This window comes from Babylonia areolata, chromosome 4, assembly GCF_041734735.1.
Source record: "Babylonia areolata isolate BAREFJ2019XMU chromosome 4, ASM4173473v1, whole genome shotgun sequence".
Classification (NCBI taxonomy): domain Eukaryota; kingdom Metazoa; phylum Mollusca; class Gastropoda; order Neogastropoda; family Buccinidae; genus Babylonia; species Babylonia areolata.
The window spans coordinates 12,992,301-13,010,865 of NC_134879.1; the positions used below are offsets into that span (position 1 = coordinate 12,992,301).

Sequence of the window (18,565 nt, forward strand, 5' to 3'; positions counted from 1 at the left end):
TTACCTGCCATTGTCACTGCAGATCTACTGAGAAAAAGGGACGGGACAAAAAAGATGTTAATTAGATCGACACGGGGTAATTACCACAGGCAAGCAAAAGTCACTGCTGCCAAACACATCGGAAACTGCAGGCAGTAAACAGTGAAGCGAAGGCGGAAGGGAGAGGTTGCTATTTTTACTCGAACAAGTGGGATGTGACCATTTCTATCTGTGTTGGTCTGGAAGGGGGGGAGGGACAGACTTTGCGGAAGAGTCGATTATTCTGTTGGCGCTGCGACCTTCGGGAGTGCTCAAAATAGAAACAGCATGACTGGAAGTGGGGTGTGGTGGGGTGGGGATGTGGATAGAGAGGGTGGTGCGGGGTGTCTACTGTGTGTGGAATGGGGGACAGCCAATCCAATTACCGATTCTCTGGAGAGCTGGCACGTGCACAACTCGAGCGTCAAGTGGCATGCGATGTGCGAGAGTTCTCGAATTGTGCCTGTGGTTTTCGGGAATTTACTTGGAACCTAGACTGAGGCGGCAGTAACGGCGATAATACGGCTTAATTTGGGGTTTGGGGTCGGTTTTTCTTTCACACACTCCACAGATTATGCCCACACCTACCAAAGAGCATTATACATGCTCTGCCCCTATACAACAAACAGCACACCTATCACCACCTCCCTCCTCAGTCAAATGATGTAAGTGCCCCGCCCCTCCTCTCCAGATAAAATACGGAAGGTCTCTGAAAAACTCTTATATTTATCTGGATCTGTACATGCTGAACACAGAGCTAATAATTATATATGTTGTGCGTCAACCATTGGCAAGCTATAATAAAGAAAACATTTATTTTTAACCCAGAGAACGTTGATCAGAAGTAAGTAATTCCCAAAAGCTTTTTTTTTTTTTTCTCATCAAAAATAAGGAATAAAGAAAATGCAATTAAATAAGAAAAGAACCTTCCGAATAAAAAAAATTCTGGAAAAGCAGAAAATATTATATCTATGCTTGTGAAAGGAACCTCATGGAACTGGCAATGCATACGACAATGAAAAGAAGTTTTGCTTGGAGGGGGATGGCAGGGATGGTGAGTTAATTAGGGGAGCTTATATCACAGGTTGACATGAGCTTACAGCCAGGCTAACAGTAAGTGAAAGCTGTATGATCAATGGTTTCTCAGTTGTAATGGGAAGTCATTTATAGCTTAGCTTTTTGTGAAGGACTACGACTCTCAAACTAGGTGGCAAGATTGCACTGGCTCTTAGTGCTGCAGCTTTGGGGGCTAGCTGGCCTTTGGGAACCATCCAAGCGCCAACTATCCTAAAACCCTCTTGGCCGAGATAGTGGGGGTGTAACTTGAGCAAGACACTCTCCACTATGATCACATTCTTGCCCAGATAGTCGGAACAGCATTTGTCTCCTCTGCTGTTCTGATGGTCATTGTCGGGCATAACTGACTATCATATTATGTGTAAGAAAAGACTGCAATAGATGTAGGTTTTTTCTGATCTTTATACATAAACAAAATTTGAAATATTCAGGATAATGTTCTCGGTTGGATTGAGTTTCTTGAGGAATGGAACTCAGGTACTGTCATTTGCCAATGCTGAAACACACACACACACACACACAAAATCCTGCAATGTTCTTCTAGGTAGTTTTCTGGATCCCAAACATTTTTTTCTTAGCGAAAAAAAAAAAAACAAAAAAAAAAACAGGGGGTGGGACATGAAAGAGTAAAACATGAAAGCATTGAAAAATTAACATGAAAAAAAAATCCAAATATGCAATTCCAGAAAGAAATACAGAGTGATAAACTGAATAAGTAGCAAAAGGCCCTACCATAAATCACTGGGTCAAAAGGAATTTATGTTTGAGAATGTATAGCGTTATATCAAACTTCATGCTGATGATGTACAAGTATATTGCAGACTACTTAATTGTAAGAATGTGATCCTTCTTATAAAGAACAGCAAAATATTTGGTCAGTGGACTTGTGAGTGATGAATTGAATGTGGCAGCAAAAAAATGTAAAAAAACAACAACAACAACAAAACACACACACACACAAAGAAATACAAATTATAACACTGGCAATGACAACTCCAGTAACAAATGCAAACTCTTACTAAAGCGAACTCAGTGCAATGGGGTTTCTCCTTTAACATATTCCTTGCACTTGCACAGCCATTAACATGCACACACGCAAACACACAGTAAAGTCAAATAAAATTTCCACATATATTTTATTTCCTCTAACTAGTTATGTGATAAAAAAAAAAAAAAAAAAGCAATTATGCACATTCAGTAAATAGACCAACACCGGTATACTGAATACTGCAGAATTATCCGACAAGTACTTTGTACTCCTGCTGAAGTTTGGCAAGAGAAATAAGCCAAAGTATAAATGACAAAAAAATGCAAATTAATCATTAATCAAAATTTGATCATGCTCATCATGATTATGCAAGTGAAACATGATAAACTGTGATACTTTGTAGAGTCAAATGGAACACAGATTCTTGGTCTTTCAATTTGATCAAAGATTCCAGTTTAGTTTAACACTAATGAAACTTGCCGCAATTAATCTGTAAAAAACAAACAAACCAGTTTCTGATGATAATACTTTTGAACCACAAGCAACAGTCTATAAACAAATCCATCACAAATCCATCAGTTTAAAGCAATTTTATTGAAGAAATTAGTGTTCAGTCAAACAAAAGTGGACATGACTACCATTGTTGTCAATAGGAATTTCAAAACAATGTTTTGGGTTAAACCCTCTGCCTTTGCACACACAATTATGGAACTGAACACATGAGAATACTGGCCCCATTTGAAAATTACAATATCAAGAAAATTTAACTTTCAATAAGCTTTTTCTTAATGTTTGGACTGTGAGATGTTTAGCCTACAGACTAATTCTAAAAAAGCATGTGCTATCTGGACCTCACTGAAGATAGATTCTGTACTACAGGCGTCTGGTGTGTGACCTAACATCAACAGTTTCCTATGAACTGCCTGGTTGTGGCTGTGTATGGACTTGGAATGAGTGGCATGGGAGTTATGCTACTGAAAGCACTTCGGATGGCCGGCCGTACAGTGTGATGGCTCCTTAACACTGCACCCACTGGTGATGTTTTAGAACATGATTTGCCATATGATTTTTGTCATGTAACATACAATTTTGTAAGAGGCATTCCTCTAAGTTTGTTCTATCAGTTTGGAAAATATGCTTCTGCTATAAACTGTTGTGCAGAATCATCCTTGATGTGAAAATGGAAAGGGGTGGGGGCCTGGGGGGGTTTGGGGGGGGGGGGGGGGGGGAAGCAAGGGGCAGAATTCTTGAGCAAACTGTCTTCTTGAGCAAACTGTCCCATAACAACTGATAATATTGATTTCATTCATTATTGCCACAGTTGATTAATCAAAACTAGCATCCCTGATAGACACACACTTTCTCTCTCATGCACTATTTACTCTCAAACCCTGATGTTTGTGCTTGTTTTGTGATTGGGTTTCCTGGATCTTAACCAAAAGATACATTTTATTGATAAATAACTGTGTGAGTCACTTACCTCAGTGAATTTGGAGGGACAGAATTTGAGGTTATTAACCCAGCAAAACTTTTGATTTGGTATCTATTGACTATGCATGCCAGTTTTTGAAATAAACACCACAAGTTGGAGATCACTCTCAAGAATTGAAAGATATTATCACTGGTATAAATTGATTATATCACATGTAACATATACACATACATAGTGAATTTAACACATGTGTATTTTTACACAAACCCAAACATACACATTCATGCATATACATGTGTGTCTCAAATGTACAAATAATCACATACACACCACACATGCACACACACACACACCACACACACACATACATACACTTCCATACTAGTTCTGTTAGGTACTGTACAGACTGAAGCCTTTCTGTGACAAAGACAAAGACATTTTTTATAATAATGATGTTGGTGTGATGATATTCATTCACTCATCCTAGCACCACTGCCTATTGCACAAGATTGACACACCTTCAATGCATGCATCACACTCGTAAAGCAATAAATAAATCAAAATAAAAGCGAGGCAGGATGGACAGAGGGACTTCAGATAATAATCACCATAATCATTTACATAATCAGACAGGTATTAAAAGCAAATCAACCACATAAAAAAAAAAAAAAAGATGTGCATGATTATTTCCATGTATGTCAAAATATTAGTAATAATAATACCTCTCTCCCTCTCCCCTCCAATCACACACAAGTACTAACACAATCTTCATTAAAACATAATATATCAAATATATCGAAACTCTTGAACAAAATTCACCCTCCCTCACACAAAAACACCCACCAGCACACCCAAATTTTCACTGAATGACAGACTGAGAGAAGAAAAAGGGGACAGAGAGAGAGAGAAGCTGGAAGACATGGTGGAAGGAAATAGAGATAAAAGGGGAGAGAGAGAGGGGGGGGGAGAGAAAGTGGAAGACATAGTGGAAGGAAATAGAGATAAAAGGGGAGAGAGGGAGAGAGGGGGAGAGAGAGAATCTGGAAGACATAGTGGAAGGAAATAGAGATAAAAGGGGAGAGAGAGAGGGGGGAGAGAGAGAAGCTGGAAGACATAGTGGAAGGAAATAGAGATAAAAGGGGAGAGAGAGAGAGGGGGGGGAGAGAGAAAAGCTGGAGGACATAGTGGAAGGAAATAGAGATAAAAGGGGAGGGAGAGAGAGGGGGGGGGGAGAGAGAAGCTCGAAGACACAGTGGAAGGAAATAGAGATAAAAGGGGAGAGAGAGAGAGAGGGGGGGGGGGGGGGGGGAGAGAGAGAGGGGGGGGGAGAGAGAGAAGCTGGAAGACATGGTGGAAGGAAATAGAGATAAAAGGGGAGAGAGAGAGGGGGGGGGGGGGGGGGAGAGAGAGGGGGGGGGAGAGAGAGGGGGGGGGAGAGAGAGAGAAGCTGGAAAGGAAATAGAGATAAAAGGGAAGAGAGAGAGAGGGGGGGAAAGAGAGAGTAGCTGGAAGACATAGTGGAAGGAAATAGAGATAAAAGGGAAGAGAGGGAGAGAGAGAGGGGGGGAGAGAGAAGCTGGAAGACATAGTGGAAGGAAATAGAGATAAAAGGGGAGAGAGAGAGAGAGAGAGAGAGAGAGAGAGAGAGAGAGAGAGAAGCTGCAAGACATGGTGGAAGGAAATAGAGATAAAAGGGGAGAGAGAGAGAGAGAGAGAGAGAGAGAGAGAGAGAAGCTGCAAGACATGGTGGAAGGAAATAGAGATAAAAGGGGAGAGAGAGAGAGAGAGAGAGAGAGAAGCTGGAAGACATGGTGGAAGGAAATAGAGATAAAAGGGGAGAGAGAGAGAGAGAGAGAGAGAGAGAGAGAGAGAGAGAGAAGCTGCAAGACATGGTGGAAGGAAATAGAGATAAAAGGGGAGAGAGAGAGAGAGAGAGAGAGAGAGAGAGAGAAGCTGCAAGACATGGTGGAAAGAAATAGAGATAAAAGGGGAGAGAGAGGGGGAGGGGGAGAGAGAGAAGATGGAAGACATAGTGGAAGGAAATAGAGATAAAAGGGGAGAGAGAGAGATGGATGGATGGATGGATGGATGGATGGTTTATTCATATAAGGCCATTGCCCCTCATGAATGGGGTAAACAGTGTACAACAATATAGTATCTGCATTTGACTAATAATCATAATCTTAATCCTAATGAGTTCAGCAATCATGAAGTCATTACCGATCGCAACTGGAATGCCTTGTATAAATAAATTGAAAAATTCCTTACAATCCTTTCATTACAAGAAGCCATAAGTAAGCTTAACCGTAGCTGACTTGGATACCTATAGAATTTTGATGGAATATATCGTGTTCTCATATCAGTCAATACTGGACAATATAAAACAAAATGCAACTCATCTTCTTTTCCAGTTTTGCATAATGGACAAACTAAATCTTTTTCGGTATGCTTACTATAACGTATTCGATGTTGAGCAATTTTAGAGATACCAAATCTAAACTTAGTCATGACAAATTTCAAGTGTCTATCTAAATCCATTCGCAGGTACAATTTAATATCATGAACAGTACAAAACGCTCGATATATTTCAAATCTATCGCTACTTTTAATATGAGAGTCCCACTCTTGCCATCTGCATACAATTAATCTGTCTTTAAACTCATTTATAAACGATCTAACATCTTGAACACCTTGATTTTCCCATACATATCCAAAACCAAACTGAAACAATTTACAACGGACATTCGAAACCCAATTTCTCTTATTTCTTGCATCTAGGTCAAGTAACATTCTATAAGCTCTACGTGGTAACCTATATTCCTCCAACCTAGTCAATTTCAGCCAGTAACGGATACAGCGTATAATACAGTTTATGTAAATAGGATATCTATTGGTTTCGCCATAAATTAAATCATTGGGCGTTCGTGTGTCAACCCCTAAAAATTTCTTCAGAGCAAATAAGTGAACTTTTTCACATTGACGGCATGCATCGTCAAGGCCCCATAGTTCTGAACCATACTGAACAATTGGCTGAATTTGATAATCAAACAGTTTCAATAATAAGTCTAAGTTGTTATTTTTAAGTAGATTAAGTTTTTTCATTATACCCAGTGAAGCATTCTTTGCTTTACTCGTAAGATCATCACATGCTGCTGTGAAACTAAGTCTAGTAGAGAAGATTATACCTAAATATTTATAAGCATTTACAACAGGCATCACAGCGTTATTAAATGTCCACCTTTCTCTTTGTGCTAGATAACCACCTTTCCTAAACACAATTATATTGCTTTTATTCAAATTAACTTTTAGATCAAGGGAAAAAGCTGCCCGCTGTAAGCTATTCAATTGTGTTTGCAATCCTACTACAGTTTCTGATAACAGTGCAACATCATCTGCTAATAGCAAAATAAAAAGTTCAAAATAATCAGTTGTAAACAGAGCGCCATGTTTGCTATTTTCAATAACTTCTACTGCTAGTTCGTTTATAAAAAGAGAAAACAAAATTGGGCTACACACGTCACCCTGCTTTACACCATATGTACACTTAATATAATCAGTCAGTTTAAACCCACACCGTATTTTAACTTTAACATTATTGTACATACTTTTAATACAGTTATATAACTTGCCTTTTATTCCCTTTTTTGCTAATACTGCCCAAAGAATCTTCCTGTTAATAGAATCGAAAGCTTTCTCGAAATCAATAAAAGCAACATATAACTTCCTGTTCAAAGAAAACTGTTTTTGTACCATAGCCAACAAAGTAAACATATGATCAATCATTGAATAATTTCTTTTGAATCCGGCTTGATGTTCACCAGTTATGTTGTTTTCTTCAGCCCACTCTTGTAAACGGTGGTTAATGACTGTACTGTAAATTTTACTGCTAACATCATTTAAAGTAATACCTCTGTAATTATTAGGGTCGGAGAGAGAGAGAGAGGGGGGGAGAGAGAAGCTGGAAGACATAGTGGAAGGAAATAGAGATAAAAGGGGAGAGAGAGTGGGGTCTGGATTGTACGTCAAAGTAAAAACACAATACTTAACATAAAGAGCAAACAGACTTGTACTCAAGTTTAAAAAGCATATCATAAAACTGCACAAATCTTTCCACTAACATTTCACACACAAAACTAATAAAACACACACACACACACATGCACATGCACGCACACACACACACACAAATTCCACAAAAATGAAAAAGACTTTTAAAAAATCCCAAAAAAATCACCCTCTCATTCACAAATATGCCCCAAAACATACTATTACTCATATATCATGAAAGCAAAAGAGTGAGAGAGGTGAGAGAGGGAGGGAGAGGCAGAGAGACAAAGGGGCATTAACTCTCTCCATACGAACGGCGAAAGAGACGACGTTAACAGCGTTTCACCTCAATTACCACCATCAAAATATTACAAGCGGAAGGCTCTTACACTGAAGAGGTGAATGTTGACAAAGAATACCACAATTCTGACGACGGAAGCTAAAGGCTGGGTCATTGAGACACCCACTGGACATCCGAGGGGTCTGTGTAGAGGAGAAGAGAGGACTGGCCGTATTGAGTGAGTTAAAGAAGGGAGACAGAGAATGGGGGTGGGCTGCACATCAGAATGACAGGAAAGAAACCCTGAAACTAATCAGCACCATACTGTCTGAAGAGAACTGAACAACAGGGACTGTAAAACAGAGAGGCCTTGTAGAGGGGTGGATTTAAAGAGTTGTTTTCTTGACCTCCAGCTACAAGTCAGTGGTAAAGATGCCGTTCTCTGCTCCGATGGCCCCCATAATGGGCCCCACAGTGCCAGGTAAGCCCCGCCCACTTGAAAAGAAAACTGAAAGCAGAGAGTTCAGTACTTCTTCTTCTTCGTTTGTGGGCTGCTGCAACTCCCACGTTCACTCTCATGTACGCAACTGGGCTTTAACGTGTATGACCGTTTTTAACCCGCCATGTAACCAGCAGTACTCTGTTTTTCGAGGGTGAGGTCAGTTCTTCTTCTTTTTCTTCTTCTTCTGCGTTCGTGGGCTGCAACTCCCACGTTCACTCACATGCATACGAGTGGGCTTTTACGTGTATGACCGTTTTTACCCCACCATGTAGGCAGCCATACTCCGTTTTCGGGGGTGTGAGGTCAGTTCAAAAGAGGCTTTTGTAAAGGGGTTGTTGGAAAATGATTTCTGCTCAGTTCCAGCTACAGTCCTGAGCTGTACAAGTGCAAATCTTTCTGCCCTCCCATGATGAGCCCAATGTTGCCGGGCACTCCGGCCCACATGGAAGAAAACTGGACGGCGGGCACTCTGAGTGGGCAGGCTGGGTAAGGGGGCGGGATGGAGTTCAGCAGCTGACCACTCTCCAAACACCAGACCTTCGTGTAGCAATCTGTCCCAGCTGTGGAAAAAAAAAAAAAAAAAATCAAATCATTAATCATAATTCATATTACAGTGATAGACTTTCTCTCTCTCTCTCTATCTCTCTCTCACTTATCCACATGTCAGCTAAGTAAAATATATGGTTGTATAATTCAGAGTCCAAGCAAAATGGTAATGTACCTGAAACTGTCTGTTATTGTTGACAATGTTAGGAGTCTGATGACTTATGAACATTAAACCATCTGGAATCTGGAACCCCTCTCTCTCTCTATACACACACACACACACACACACACACACACACACACATACATATATCTTGTTGTTGTTTGGTTGTTGTTGTTGTTGTTTTTACCAAACCAAATATGTTGATGGATTGGTGTAGAAAGAGAGACAGGGTGGTGAAAGAGAAAGGGTGAGGGAGGGAGGGAGAGAGAGAGAGAGGGGGGGGGGAGGTAGGGGGGGGGGGGGGGGGGGGGGGGGGGACAGAGAACATATTTGTTTATTGAGGGAAGTGGAATAAGCATGCATGCTTCTTTACATCAAGCCCCTTACACACGCTAACAAAGGCACAGACACTTATTTTGATATTTAATACTGTTATTTGTATTTACACTGTTGTAGGTTAATACTTGTTGATATGCATATACATATTCTCCTTCCCATGACAACTCATTCAATACACACCGCAACCTCTTTAGACTTTTTTTTAATAATATACTTTTTCTCTGATACATAACATGAACTTTTTTTTTATTTTTTTTTTTACACTAATATTCACATGCATTCCCTTTCCTTTATACACTACTTTACTCCTTTCCGTCTAAAAACACTTATAGTGAACAGACGTTAAACTGAAGAAAACACAGACACAGACACAGACACACACACACACACACAGAAACAGAGAGAGAGACAGAGAGAGAAATTTACATCCACTGGCCCAGAGTTACACTGAATCAGTTCAGTACTTTACACACAGACAGAGGCTGACAGACAGACTCATGGAAACTGGCAAGTTTGTCCACAGCCACTTGGGAAGCTTCACTGGTGTTTTGGCAAACACAGCGTAAACTGAAGTGTCACAAAACCATTTCCTTGTTTTGCCTCAAAGACAAAAACAAAGTTCAGGCCAAACAATATCAGTTATGAACTGATACTGGTAAATGTAGAGAATTCCCCCCCCCCCCCCTTGTCATATCTAAACCAATCTCTACCAGTATTCATGAGAAAATGCTATTCACTCATACATCAATATTACACACACACACACACACACATGTGCGCACACACACACATACATGCTTGCACACACACACACACACACACACACAATGCAGTCTTGGATAACAATGTTTTCCGAGACTGAAAAGAATTTTCAGAAAAAACTGAACAAAAAGGAAACGCCAGTTCACCTGCGTACAACACCGACTGCGAATCATCAATGTGAAATGGCAGGTGGCGCCAATTGTTGCACAGGCCCTCATAGTTCATCTCTGTCTTGCAGGTACGCAAGTCCCATTTCTTGATCTGAAATTCATAATAACAATAATGATGATAACGATAATATTCATAATAATAATAATGACAATAATGATAATATCAACGATAATAATAACACGTAATAGGTGATTTATATCGCACCTTTGATTAACCTACAATAATGCTCAAGACACATCACATCAGTATAATACTTTGATAAAAAAACAACAACATTTTTACATGAAAATCATATATCATAAGTGGGATTTCTATTCATGACCGTCTCTGCCCCCATCCATAACTCCATTATGTGCGACACACAGTCACGTCAACTTAGCGAACGTCCAAATATCATCCATGTGATCACAACACCAAACACATGTGTTTGCACACTTGAATATATGCATACACACATGTGCACACGCACACACGCACACACACATACAGACACATTCGTCTAATATCACTTACAGTGAAAAGACGTTAAACTAAAGAACGAACAACATACAGACACAGACACAGACATGCACAGACACACACAGACACACACACACACACACATATACGAACACTGCAAACATGTGGAAAAATGAATTCACGGTAAAACAAATAGATGAAAATAAAAAAGCCACAAACACAAACATCTTAGATACAAACAAATAAACACGACACCAAAATACAAACAAGGCCTGCCAGTTTTACAGATCTAATCAGAGCAGATCATATTGGGATTCTGCTAGATTTTTTCCCCCCTTTAACATTTCACATGAAATGATCTTATCATTATTTCAATTTCCTTTCATTCATTCATTAATAGTCACTGACTTTTAAATTAAAAAAAAAACAACAACAAAAAAACCCACAAAAACACACACCAACCCCCCCCCCCCCCCCCCCCCCCCACTATTTTTAGCTTTATCCCCTACTTTCTCAAGTCCACTTTGGTCCCATGGGTTAGCAGATGTGGGGCAAAGCATATATGGACCAGTCCATACATTGATGACTGTGATGCTTCCTTCAGTCCTTGAATGTTGATTGTTCGTTCTTTGCTCTCCTTTGCTGTTCCTCATATCTGGAACAACCTTCCTTGTCATATCCATATCCATGCATCCGATTCTAGCTCTGTTTTTTTGCTCATCACTAAAAACTCAAAAGAGTCATCTTTTTTAAAACCTATCTATAAACTAAGCACTTCTCAGCTTCTTTTTTTGCTCAAACACCATCCATGTCAGCACACTTTGGATGTATTAAGAATGGGAGAGAGAGAGAGTGGTGGGGGGTGGGGGGGGGGAGGGAGGGGTTTTGAGAAAGAGTGGTCATGAATGATTTATGTAATGTGTAATATTTTCTTTCATGTAAAGCGCCCTGAGCTCTTAGAGAGAAAGGGCGCTATACAAATGTGCACTGTCATTATCATCCTTCTTCTTCTTCTTTTTATTATTATCATTATCAAAACTGAGACAGACAGAGAGAGAGAGAGAGAGAGAGAGATTCCAGATAGTTTATTCATGTATAGGCCTAGGCCAAGACAGAGAGAAAGAGAGTGAGTGAGAGAGAGAGGGGGGGGAGGGAAGAATGAATTCTGAATGAATGACTGAATGAATGAATGAATGGTTTATTCATTAAAGGCCAAGGCCCCTAAATGAAGGGGTATGTAACAAAATAATTATAGTCATATCAAATAAAATAATTTAAAAAAAACCCAAAAAAACCCAGTCTGTTATGAACACAGTGCCTCTCTTACCTTAAATGCCCGATATGAAAATACACAGATTTTTCACCACCTTTTCATATGTTGAAGACATCAGCATATTGAAACAGAAGAGAGCAGGCTGCCTCTGATATTTTTCTGGGATAAACTGTTGCCTTAAACACTGAGGAAAGAGAGAAAGAGAGTGTGAGAGAGAGAGAGACAAGAGACAGAGACAGAGAAAGAGGGGCAAAGAGACATAGACATCATAGACAGAGAGACTCAGAGAGATAGAGACAAACAGAGACAGACAGATATATACACAGGCAGAGAATCTCAGACAAAGAGTGAGCGACATTCACAGGTTACCTGTCCATGGTTGTCGCTGGTATAGATGTGGTGCTCATCAGGAGACAGCTTCAGATCACAAACACTTTTCCGGTGTCCATGAGTCATAAGCATGATGGGTCGCCTGGTTTCTCTTCGGACATCATGCATCAGGACAGCACCGTTACGAATTCCGCAGAACAGCAGATTGCCGCCATCAACCTATACACAACATCAGTGAATTGTTTAATTCTTTTTTTTCTTTACAAATAAGTACAAATGTAACTTACAATACTGGAAAATATTAACTTTTGTAGTTGATGCATAGTTTCATCAGGACAGCACCGTTATGGATTCCACAGAACAGCAAACTGCTGCCATCAACCTTCAGACAACACCATCAGTACACACTCTGTTTATTTATTTATTTATTTTTTTACAAATGTATGATAGTCAGTCATGTCCAAAAATGACCATCAGAACAGCAGAGGAGGTAACTGCTGTCCTGATGATCTGGGCTCGAATTTGATTTAAGTGGAGTGTCTTGCAGCTTTCATCATGCTCAAGAACATCTGGGCATCTGGAGCAATCAGTATGAAAACCAAACTCCGCATCTTCAACTCCAATGTGAAGTCAATTCTGCTCTATGGATGCGAGACATGGCGGACAACACAGACAATGCAGCAGAAGATTCAGACATTCTTCAACACTTGTCTGAGGTGCATCTACAAGATCCGATGGCAGGAGAAGATCCGAAACGAAGATCTGTGGGAGCGAGCGGGACAGGAACCAGCGGCCAAGCAGATACTGCGGAGGAAGCGGGGCTGGATCGGACACACCCTCAGAAAACCAGCGTCCAGCATCACATGCCAAGCCCTGACCTGGAACCTGCAGGGAAAGAGGAAGAGAGGCCGGCCTTGCAACAGCTGGAGGCGAGACACTGAGGCAGAGCTGAAGCAGCAAGGGACCAATTGGACTGGAATGGCCAGAACAGCCCAGAACAGAGTGCGATAGTGAGGAGTCGTTGATGGCCTTTGCTCCACCAGGAGCGATGGGCAAAATGAATGAATGAATGGAGTGTCTTGTATCTGTATTTGTATTTCTTTTTATCACAACAGATTTCTCTGTGTGAAATTCGGGCTGCTCTCCTCAGGGAGAGCGCATCGCTAAACTACAGCACCACCCTTTTTTTTTTTTTTTCCCGCATGCAGTTTTATTTGTTTTTCCTATCGATGTGGATTTTTCTATAGAATTTTGCCAGGAACAACCCTTTTGTTGCCGTGGGTTCTTTTACGTTCGCTAAGTGCATGCTGCACACGGGATCTCGGTTTATCGTCTCATCCGAATGACTAGCGTCCAGACCACCACTCAAGGTCTAGTGGAGGGGGAGAAAATATCGGCGGCTGAACCGTGATTCGAACCAGCGCGCTCAGATTCTCTCGCTTCCTAGGCGGACGCGTTACCTCTAGGCCATCACTCCACTTACAAGTTACATCCCCACTCTCTCAGCCAAGAGGGACCAAGGACAGTCAGTGTTGGGATGGTTCCCAAAGGCCAATTAGCCCCCAAGGCTGCAGCACTAAGAGCCAGTGCAATCTTGCCTCCTCGTTTGAGAGTCACAGTCCTCCAGAAAAGACTAACTGTAAATGAATTCCCATTGCAACTGAGAAACCACTGATCATACAGCTCTCACTTTTGCTGTTGGCCCAACTGTAAGCTTTACAAATATGTACAGAGGTATCAATGATACTGGAAAATATCAATATTTTGTAGTTAATGTATAGTTTGCTTCTGGTTTTTAAAAATTCAAATATATGTGCTGGTGTGGCTGATGATAAAGGAAGATAATAGTTTTCTGAACACATCAGCAGGATTATTTTCCCTCCCTTTTTTGTTGTTTTTGTTGTTGTTGTTGTTTCTTTGTTGTTTTATTCCACAACATGCAGAAATAGCATCAACTCAAATAAGCTTAATCTTCAAGTAGTTAAAAAAAAGTTCTATTTTTCTTTTTTTTTTTTTCTTAAGTAATGCTAATTATATGATTTAAGTAAAACATTAAGTAAACTAATCCTAATGTAGCATTAAACACCACAAACACACATTTTTCATTTTGATAGAGGAGGGTGTCGATATGCTTATGTGTGTGTGTGTGTGTGTGTTTAGAATGGGTACAGTGCTCCATTGGTGTAATAATGAGAAATGATTGCTGGCAACAGGAAATTCATCAAAAAGAGCAATGACTACTTAATCAGTGATTGGTGAGCAGTTTCTTATCATTTTTTAAAATTATTTTTAAAATTATTTTTTCTCTCTCTCTTTCTTTCTTATTCTGTGTTAAATATAAGCGCGTTGGGTTACGCTGCTGGTCAGGCATCTGCTTGGCAGATGTGGTGTAGCATATATGGATTTGTCTGAACGCAGTGACGCCTCCTTGAGCTACTGAAACTGAAACTGAAATATAAGTCTGAAACCTGCCATTCACGGGACTAACATATAGTAACAACTTTCCTGTTACACAGTGCAGTTGTCAACAAAGAGGAGAACTATCATGAAATAATATTTTCTAAACTTTCTCATTTACACTTTGACTTACTGTCTAAACTTCTTTAAAAATTAATTATGAGTTCTTTTTCGTTTCTTATTGTTTGTTGTTTTTGTTTTTTGTCATACAGTTTTGATTAATTCTTTATTTTAATTTCTTCCTGTTTATATCACCCATCTCTGACAGCTTTGGGAAGTCTTTTCTGTCAGTCATATTCTGCAGTTTTCAACCATTGCCACACATGGATCACAGCAAAAGAACAAATTCACCTTAACCCATTCAGTGCCACCAAAGAATTTTGTAATGAAAAAAAAAGTGCTCTCTCTTTGCCAGGGAATTTTGAGGATTCAGGGGTAATCATTTTTTTAATAAAAAATCTTGTACAAAAACTATAAAAGATACAGAACTGAAGTATTTGATACTGAATTTATGAAGGAAATTGAATGATGATTCTAAATCTGGGCTTTCTTTTCCTCAAATATTTTGAATCTAGATAGCAATTTAGACATTTCAAAGTGAAGATAATAATTCTTATGTTATAAAAAAAAAAAGTCTATTTCCACCTCTACAGAATGACACCCAAAAAGAAAACAAACAAAATACAAAAGGAAATAGCATAGGTCTAATTATACCTGTAATTATAAATAAAAGAATTAAAAAAAATAAATAAATAAAACAACATAAGTTTATGATAACAAACTCTTGTAGCCATGTAAGTGAATAACCATCTCAGCATGTGAGCAACAACAAACGTGGGTTCAGTCTTATCATGTTCACAGAAAGTGAGCCGTCAACTCAAGCTTTTCGCTTTTCTCACACCTAAGAGCATCCCAGTTTTTGAGGAGAAAAGTGCTTTAATGATGTCCCCTTCCTCCTGGTTGTAGCTGATCTGATAATAAAATTCGAAATACTCAAATAGATGCAAGACATAAGTGGATGTTTTAAAGGTACTATGGCAACACTTTAAGCAGGACATCAGGTAATGTCTTATAGACACTGAACAGGTTAAAAAGAAAAGATAATGGTTTGTTAAATAAATTCATCAATTACATCTCTGATATCTGATATGTCCGAAGTGGATGAAACTCGAATATGTCAGACATAAATTGCTCTATCCCTTTCAGAGAATTTACACATTCTCCAGTTGCTGCCTTTGAAGGGTTTAACCACTCCACCCCCACAATAATTCTGTTCAACCTTCTTTATTTCTTAAACATTCCAAATCATTCATTAGCTAACTCACCTTAGAAAATGCCTGAGACAAAACCTTGTCTCTGTGAGTATCAAGCTCCCAAAACTGACCAGTGTTGACATCAACAACTTTGCATCCTCGTTCCAGTCCAACACCAAACTGTGGCTTGCAAGCATTCCAAGTACATGTCCACACATTACTTTCTCCAAGTACAAAATCCACATGCTGTCTCCCATCACTCAGGGTGTCCATTGAGCAAATGCATGCAACACTCCTACAGGAACTAGAGCGCATTTTGGATGTGTACAAAATACCGTTTTCATATGAAGTCCCCGAACAATCCGCCCAACACAGGCTGGTGATTTCACCCCAAGTACGTACAACTGAGCTGGTTAAGCTGATTTCTAATGCCAGCTCTCCACACTGTCGTTTAGCTCGATGTTTGACAGTCATGACCTGAATCTGCTGCAGGGCTGTGCCAGAGACTGACCACATGCACACCAGCTGGTCATTGCCTTTGTTAGCCACCATGTGGGTCATGTGATCCAGGTGCTCGCAATATTCCTCTGACGGGAACACACTGCGAGAATCCGTCCTGCTCAGACTTGATGCTGTGCTGAGCACCAGAGTTTTGTACAGTCTGCTATCCCCCACTTTTCCTCTTTCATGGCTGTTCAGCAGCAGCCTTGACACAGAATGATGACAGGACAAGCTGGAAGATTTGCAAGAGAACTTTGAGGCTGGTCTCTTTGTGGCAGGTGAAGTCGTAAGAAACTGTTTCACAGGACGATCATGGAGTTCTGTGATTAAAGTTAAGAAAAAACAATTCTCATAGGATTTTTTATATATAAAGCTGGAAATTATGGGACAAGACATTGTTTGTAAAATCTTAAAGTTAAAAAAAAAAAAGACTAGAAATTGTGGTCAAAGAAAAGATCATCATTAAAACTGACAGTAATTAATAATCAAGTGTGTATGGCAAGCATCTGTCCAGAGAAGTTGAGGATGCAAGAATGAGGATTCTTCAAAAGGTGCATCTTGCTGCAGCACTTATAAATAATTTGTTGGTATTAATGGAAAGCAACATAATCATCATACTGAACATAGTAACAGTAAACACATACCGGGTATATAAGATAAAGAAAAAAATTGGATAATAATAAACATTAAAACACTCTGTCACTCATGCATGATGTACAGATAGTGTAGCTCATGACTACATTACAAAATCATTTGACCCAACATTAACCTGAATTGTGAAAGAAATTGTGAAATAAATCACTTGAATGAAAAATAGGAAGAAGAACAAGAAGAAAGAAAGAAAGAAGAAGAGGAAGAAGAAAAAAAACCATGGACACTGATCAATCATGAAAGGATACTCTGAGAACCTGATGAAGGATGAGGCACTGTGGAATCTGAAATAAATGAGTCTTTGGAGCCACCATGCATTCTAAGTCTCTTCTGAGATTGTTCAAAGTCTTGTCTCTTGCAGGTGCCACTTCTTGATCTCTTTCTCCGTCTGTCTCTCCGACTGCTGGTGTGACTTCTTGATCTCTCTCTCCGTCTGTCTGTCCGGCTCCTGGTGTGACTTCTTGATCTCTCTCTTAGTCTGTCTCTCCGACTGCTGGTGTGACTTCTTGCTTTCTCTCTTTGTCTGTCTGTCCAATTGGATCTGGGTCTTTTTCTGTCGGCCAGAGACTCACTGACTGGTGAATGATAACTGTTATCCTTCCTATGATAATGCTGAAATCTACTCTGACTTCTGTCATGATAATATGAACTGGAATGGTGGTATGCTATTCTGTAGCTATCCTCATAGTTCTGTCTTTGACAATCTCGTTTGTGGTAATTGTCAGAAATCCAGGTGCGTCGTCTATGATCATTAGCTGATCTAACAGTATCACAGTTGTGCTTATACGAGCTGATGTCCCTTTGAACTGGGCACCTATCTTTTTCATGATCACTGGGTCTTATCATGCAACAGTGTCTATTTCTGCTGCTCTGAATGTCACTGTCACCTTGAAATGAACCGTTTACAGATTTGTGTGTTCTGAACACATCGTCATTTGAGGAGGAACCTGGTGTACAGCTTGGACTACCATGACTGCCATAATTCAGTTCACTTCCTGTATTTCTTATACCCAAAACATTAAAGATTTTGTTTTTGTCTAACTGTCTGTCATAATCCTGACCATTCCTAGGTCTAGCACTTCTAGCATCTGGATGATTTGCTTTGGTTGGTGAGAACATAACATAATTTCCAATGCAATGCTGATCTTGGTCCTGATGATGTCCATGAGATTTCATTTTCAAACTGTTCTGTTCTAATGTTTAGTGGATCTCCACTACATGAAGAACTGCTGCTGTGTTGGTCACTATGGTATCTCTTCAATCTCCAAGTTCTGTGAATGTATCTTCAGTATGGGTTTCTACCTGAAACAAAAGTG

The 18,565-nt window shown here is 39.8% G+C and overlaps 2 protein-coding genes across 2 annotated transcripts in view; both read right to left on the reverse strand.

Annotated features, from left to right (window-relative positions):
• The window catches only part of LOC143280871 (ethyl acetate hydrolase-like), a 28,785-nt gene extending 28,665 nt beyond the window's left edge, over positions 1-120 (reverse strand). Inside the window, exon 1 of the mRNA XM_076585605.1 lies at positions 1-120. This exon is cut by the window's left edge and continues 212 nt beyond it. Within this exon, the coding sequence (XP_076441720.1) occupies positions 1-11 (11 nt within the window). The 5' untranslated portion in view covers positions 12-120.
• Positions 121-7,479: 7,359 nt separating this feature from the next.
• Positions 7,480-18,545, reverse strand: LOC143281572 (uncharacterized). Its single transcript, XM_076586803.1, has 5 exons — positions 17,498-18,545; positions 16,170-16,918; positions 12,427-12,606; positions 10,301-10,415; positions 7,480-8,904 (listed from the first exon to the last, which is right to left on the reverse strand). Exons 1-5 carry the CDS (start codon positions 18,423-18,425, stop codon positions 8,708-8,710), a joined length of 2,169 nt encoding a protein of 722 aa, XP_076442918.1. The 5' UTR covers positions 18,426-18,545; the 3' UTR covers positions 7,480-8,707.
• Positions 18,546-18,565: the final 20 nt, after the last annotated feature.